At 50.6% G+C, this 5408-nt stretch overlaps 4 protein-coding genes; 2 read left to right on the forward strand and 2 right to left on the reverse strand.

Moving 5' to 3' along the window:
• Window positions 1-895: 895 nt before the first annotated feature.
• CHC_T00001807001 (hypothetical protein) lies at window positions 896-2197 on the reverse strand. The gene has a single exon (XM_005712670.1). The coding sequence runs from the start codon at window positions 2195-2197 to the stop codon at window positions 896-898; it is 1302 nt and encodes a 433-aa protein (XP_005712727.1).
• A 1546-nt stretch (window positions 2198-3743) lies between these two features.
• CHC_T00001808001 (hypothetical protein) lies at window positions 3744-4321 on the forward strand. XM_005712671.1 is given in 2 exon segments: window positions 3744-4094; window positions 4095-4321. 1 exon segment carries the CDS (start codon window positions 3744-3746, stop codon window positions 4092-4094), a length of 351 nt encoding a protein of 116 aa, XP_005712728.1. The 3' UTR covers window positions 4095-4321.
• Window positions 4322-5000: 679 nt separating this feature from the next.
• Window positions 5001-5081, reverse strand: CHC_T00001809001 (hypothetical protein). The gene has a single exon (XM_005712672.1). The coding sequence runs from the start codon at window positions 5079-5081 to the stop codon at window positions 5001-5003; it is 81 nt and encodes a 26-aa protein (XP_005712729.1).
• CHC_T00001810001 (hypothetical protein) lies at window positions 5082-5174 on the forward strand. Its single transcript, XM_005712673.1, has one exon. The coding sequence runs from the start codon at window positions 5082-5084 to the stop codon at window positions 5172-5174; it is 93 nt and encodes a 30-aa protein (XP_005712730.1).
• The last annotated feature ends 234 nt before the right edge of the window (window positions 5175-5408 follow it).

Here is a 5408-nt window from a genome sequence, read left to right on the forward strand (position 1 = left end):
GTAGGGAGACCCCTATTGATCGAACTGGCACTACTTTTAGTCAAAATAATTGTTCCATGGAGAGCGCAGAAGTGCAATGACTTTCAGCGACAGAAGGGGTCATTAGATCGCGCTAGAAACGCATCAGGGGGCGGCCGTCAATCTTTTCTATTTTATTTTGGAAAGTGTCTGAAGGACTAACCACCAGTTGCTGGAACGCAGTATAGTTTCGTTCTTTGTCGAACTCTGGAACTCGTCCTTACAATGCTGTCGAGACTCTCGACAGATGAAGCCTTTCCTCAATACTGTCGCACGTGTCGTGCTACACACCTCTCGTATTCGCACATTTGGCTCCAAAGCCAAGTTGGCACGAGTTCATTGTGCGTGCGCTCAGATCGCGTAAAGAACTATTCAACGCTCCGTACCCTTCTCCTGTACATGGAACAATCAGCACCCTTCCCACTTAACAACGAATCTCCACGATGCGCATGAAAGCGAACACAGGCGTTGGGTCTTTGCTCCGTCCGGTCACTGTAAGAGAACCACGAAGCAGAATACGTGTATCAGCGAGATCTGTCAAAATCTGACAGATTGCACTCATCTTAGCTTCTAGATTGGCTATGACTGGAACAATCGGGGAAGGGTCTATGGACAAATCAATGACAATAAGCGGGAACGTAGGAATTCGAAGTCCGCCGTTGCAGCTTCTCTTCAGTGCTGAGAATGCAATACGCCATTCAGTTGAAGAGAGTCCTGAGAAATGTTTCGAAGGAGAGTGTTGTGCATTTCCCTCTTGAACAGCAACGGGGGCGTTAGATATCCAAAGCCAATAATATAGAGACTGAATGATTCTAAAGGGGGCGGACGAGGGGAAAGTAGAGAGAGAAAATGAACCTCCAAAGATGGGGTAACTGCTTTACTTATTCTGCGCCGCAACAACGCGACACCTGTCGCTGTACAGCACCGTGTCGCTGCTCGGCAGCATCGAATCACAACACGGCCATGCGGCCATCTCCTTGACCATAATCTCCACCGCCGCGTAAACATCGTTGTTCGTCACCATCTTGACCACGAGCCTTGCTGCCGTCACCGCTGCAGTCATGAGCCCCAGCACGGCCACGCTCACAAACGTTTCGTGCCTGCTCACATACGACAACCCCCGCCCGTTAAAGTAACGAACCGCCCCAGCCTCCACATCCTCCACGCGCGCCACCTCCAGCTCCTCGCTTTCCACCAGTGTCAGACGGCGGGTCATGTGTGCAACGGCTGTTGAGGCCCCGTAGGCAGTCATCCCCGTCTCTGTGCACTTTGCTTGCTGAGTCACCACCATCCCCCCTTCTCGTGTCCCCGTCACCACCGCATCGCCCACGGCCTCGGTGGTCGCCGCACGACATGTCCGCTTCAGTATGTCCTGCCCCGTCCCCACCACCGATTTGAGGTCGTCCGCCGTGACCGCTGTCCGGATTTTGTACACACGCTCTTGTATCGCCATCTCGGCAGACCCGAACTGTTCTGTCTTTGACCCCTGCATCAGCACGCGCATCCACAGCTGCCCTGCCCGGTCCACCTCCACCTGCACCCTTGAGCGCGAAAAGGGTGACTGTCGTATTCCATGATGCGTGTACGTACAAAATAAAAAGCTCGCCAGCGCAGTTTCCCCCCTGCCCACGTCTTGCGCATATCGCGTGCACAACGGCATCAAAAGCTCTTCCCTTACATCTGTGTTGTTGTCAAACGACACCCCGAAAGCGACGCCCCCAAATTTCGCCTCTTCAAACGTGACCACGCTGTCTCGTTCCAAGCTCAGCACGATGGCCACCAGATTGGTGACAGGAGCTACCAGCAACAGCACCAAGAGCTTAGGCGCAATGGACGGGATCTGTCGTGGGCGAGTGTCCTGTACGGCTAGTGCGTTTGGGCACTCAGCCCTGAAGCCGTGAAAATGCCACCGCGCGAGCGTAGGGTTGCGCAACAGCGCTGCCGCAATGGCAAGGGGGGATGCTTCATCTGCAAGCAATTGCACGTACAGGTTGCGGATAGAGACCCAGCCTGCGGGCTTCAAGCCAACACATAGATCGAATATGGCCGCCGTCAACTGATACGAGAGGATTGTGGTGAGAATTGCAACGGTGAAGGCGTGCAGGACCGGAGACGACGACTCCCATGTCCAAAAAGTTTGCGCGGCGAACGGATGGGTGAGAGTTCCGTTGGCGATCATGAGGGCAAGGGATCGAGTTGCAGCGTTCGGGCGCGGTGATGGAGACTTGACGGCACAGGCTTAATCGGCATGCATAGAACAATCAAGAGAACGAGCTCGGCTCAAACTTGAAAGGTCAGATTGTGCCCGGGGTCCTTCAGTTGCGTCGGGTAAAGAAAGTTGAAGGCCCGTGCCGAATTCAGAGTCATCAGGGAAGGCATCATTAGTGCCCCAGGGCTTCAAACTCATTGCAAAGGGCGAGCGAGAAAGGGCTTTCAAGTGAGGTGAAGGCGGCGTAAGGCGTTGCGAGCTATCGCGCAAGGAAGTAAGGGAGAAAAGGCAGCCATGCAGGGCGAGAGTGGGTCTGGGCTAGTTGAAGCCGCAGATCAAAACTTGCGCGCGCTTGTTGGGGATTTCGCGGTATGGAATGCGATGTGATGGGTGCGCAGTGCGTACTGTTCAGTACGTGTTGAGGAGCGCAGCCGGCAACGAGGGTGGCTCAACGACGTCATTGCAGGTCACGATGCGTTACTGAGACAGTCTTCACTTAATGTGCCAAACGCAAAGCCTTCTTCCATGAGCTGGTTTGGAGCCGGCTCCACACCTCTTCGTTGTGCCTAAGGCTCAATCCAAATGCGCCCGCATGCGTGCACCGGTAGGCGGACGATTTCGCAAAATGCATCTTCCTCGGCCTGCCGCCGTCGACGAGGTCAGACTCTTCACGATGGGAGTCCGGCAATGGGAATTTTTACAGTAGATTTCGGCGACAGTTCAAGCTGTCAGACCTCACTGCAGATACCGTCATGATTCGTCATTTCTCGCAGGGCTCCATCTTAGTCTGCAAGGGTCGAACCACTGTTCTGGCGGGTGCACCCCATTAGGTAAAGCAGAAATTTTCATATTGTTCCTTAGAGGGAAAGCCTTGGGAATCAGTTCAACCTTGTTCCTTTCAGCGGGTGAACAATCGAAGGCAGGAGTACAGGAGCATATAAACAAGGGTGCTTGTCTTTCTTTTGCGGAGGAGACTTGCACTTATCATTCATGCGTGACTTCACCCACACTACTCACAAGAAGGCGCCTTTTCAAGAAAACGTTTTTGCACCCGAGAGAGAAACCTTACTCGAGAAAAATGAAAGCAGGAGCCGTCAAGACAAAACAACTGATCGCTTTTATTCTGCTTGGCTACGCGTCCGCATCGTTCCTCCGAAAGCCTACTCACGAACCGTTGACATTACCGTACATTTCTCTTCGAGGGCGATTCACCAAGCAGTCTGACCCATCCCTACTTCCGTCAGATGCAAGAAACACAGTGCAACGTTCGGTGTTCAAATCGGCAAACACGAAGATGGTGAGGGCTGGCGATAACAATGTTACCGTTTCGTTTCAATCAAGTGGCCGTCTCAACTTTTCGTTCAACATCACTGCTATTCCAGCGGATTCACTTGCTAAGAGCGACGCACTTCTGCTAAACAGAATTCGCGACGACCAAATTGATGAATACATGTCTCTTCGCGCAAAATTTAACGGTGACCTGCAGATGCCATTTTTAAGTTGGTGCGGAGTAATTATGAACCGGTTAGGGCAGGCAACATACAACGAAGACCGAGATACAGCTCAAATCCGAACCCATAAGGAGATTGAAGCTGTTAGGTCAATTCTTGAGGAAGCAAAACCGAGAAACTTGACCCTGTCTGGGACGAGGACGTTGGTCTCTGATAGTTTCATCCCGAAAACCTATCACGCCTATATCAGAGAAGCTGAGGTAGAGCTGTTGAGCGGTGCCACCGTCCGTATCATTTCTTCATCACGTTTCGATGTTGAAATGAAGTCTACGGCTTCATCTCCAAACGACCCAAGACAAAGTGATGTGGAAATCGGTGCTGACACCTACGAAATTGTGCAAAACGTTATTATCTAAAAGCCGTTTCAACAGGTGTGGATAGCTCAACACTGTACCCAGCGAATGTAGCGACCTGCTGACGGTGAGAGAACGGAAAGATGTCGTGTAAAGAACTGTTTGTAGATCGAATCCTGAATATGCAACAAGTTGATGTGAACTACATATGTTTTCGCCATACGTATTTGTTGTTCTCTTGTATTCACAGATCGTTATATATAGAGTTCATAAACGCTTCTGTTGTCTTCTGTACCCGTGTGAGTTTATTTCTCGAAGTATACATGAGTTGAAGGGACCAAGGCTTTTGCATTGGTCAAAAGCTCAGAGACAAAGAAGCTCAATTACTGTACCATTGAAAATTTTCATGTCTTGGCCGATATTGAGCAAGAATGGTGATGAGAAACTGTTCTCTTTTCTTGCACCATTGCCACAAGCGTAGTTTATTTTACCGTACCCTTAGGGTACTGTCGTCAGGTACTTGCAAGCTTAAGTGCTTCACGAGAATAGGACATCCTTTCCGATGCGCACTATGCCCTGTAGGCGAAACGTTACAAATCTAAGAACAAGGCAATATCTCCTTAAAGTCGAATACTTTCAGCTGGGTGCATGCCGAGTGCTTTCAGCGGATATGCTCTAGCTAGCAATAGGGACCTGAGATACATGAAATCTTCAAGTTGGAGAAACTGTTCCCTGGTGACACAACACCCTCTCTGGTGGCTACGGGGAAATCCTCGGCTTTGCTCGAGACTAAAACTTGCCTGTTTTCACGACAAAATGTGATTCCTACTAGTTTAGCAAGAGCGAAAAGTGCGCACCCGCGGAGTGTTAAGGTAAAGTTCACAAAGCCAATAATGCGAATGCGCGTAGTGGATGCCATTCTTAAAATTTGAGAGATTGACTCAAGCTTCGCTTGAGGGTTTGTTACTGTCATGCAGGGAATGATAACCACTGAGCAAAAGGGGAGGTGCCGTTGGCCAACGACGGGAGAGAGGAATGACTGGGAGTCATATGAAGGAATCAGCAGAGAAGGAAGCATCGCAAAGTGGGAATGAGCAGACGAGTTCAATGAATGAGTTGAAGGAATCACCACAGTCCCCCTGAACTCGTATGTGAGTGACTAAAAGAGAAGGAATGCCGGGTTCTTGACTTGAAAGTATGAGCGCAGGTGTACCATGAACCTGAAGGTTTTTGATGCGTGTTGGTGACGTCTTACAGTGCGGGTGGACCTTGGAACCTGAAAAATGAGGTTTTTTGCATCATCTGAATACGTCGGGTGTGGGACGTGTCGGCTTGTGAGGGGTTGCTTCTAACAACGTCGGGTGGTTGACGTGTGAG

Source organism: Chondrus crispus, genomic scaffold (assembly GCF_000350225.1).
Source record: "Chondrus crispus Stackhouse genomic scaffold, scaffold_114, whole genome shotgun sequence".
Taxonomy (NCBI): Eukaryota; Rhodophyta; class Florideophyceae; order Gigartinales; family Gigartinaceae; genus Chondrus; species Chondrus crispus.

Bases quoted from the DNA above. Each gene is read 5' to 3' on its own strand.
- CHC_T00001807001 (XM_005712670.1), bottom strand. From the start codon at position 2,197: ATGATCGCCAACGGAACTCTCACCCATCCGTTCGCCGCGCAAACTTTT.
- CHC_T00001808001 (XM_005712671.1), top strand. From the start codon at position 3,744: ATGAACCGGTTAGGGCAGGCAACATACAACGAAGACCGAGATACAGCT.
- CHC_T00001809001 (XM_005712672.1), bottom strand. From the start codon at position 5,081: ATGACTCCCAGTCATTCCTCTCTCCCGTCGTTGGCCAACGGCACCTCC.
- CHC_T00001810001 (XM_005712673.1), top strand. From the start codon at position 5,082: ATGAAGGAATCAGCAGAGAAGGAAGCATCGCAAAGTGGGAATGAGCAG.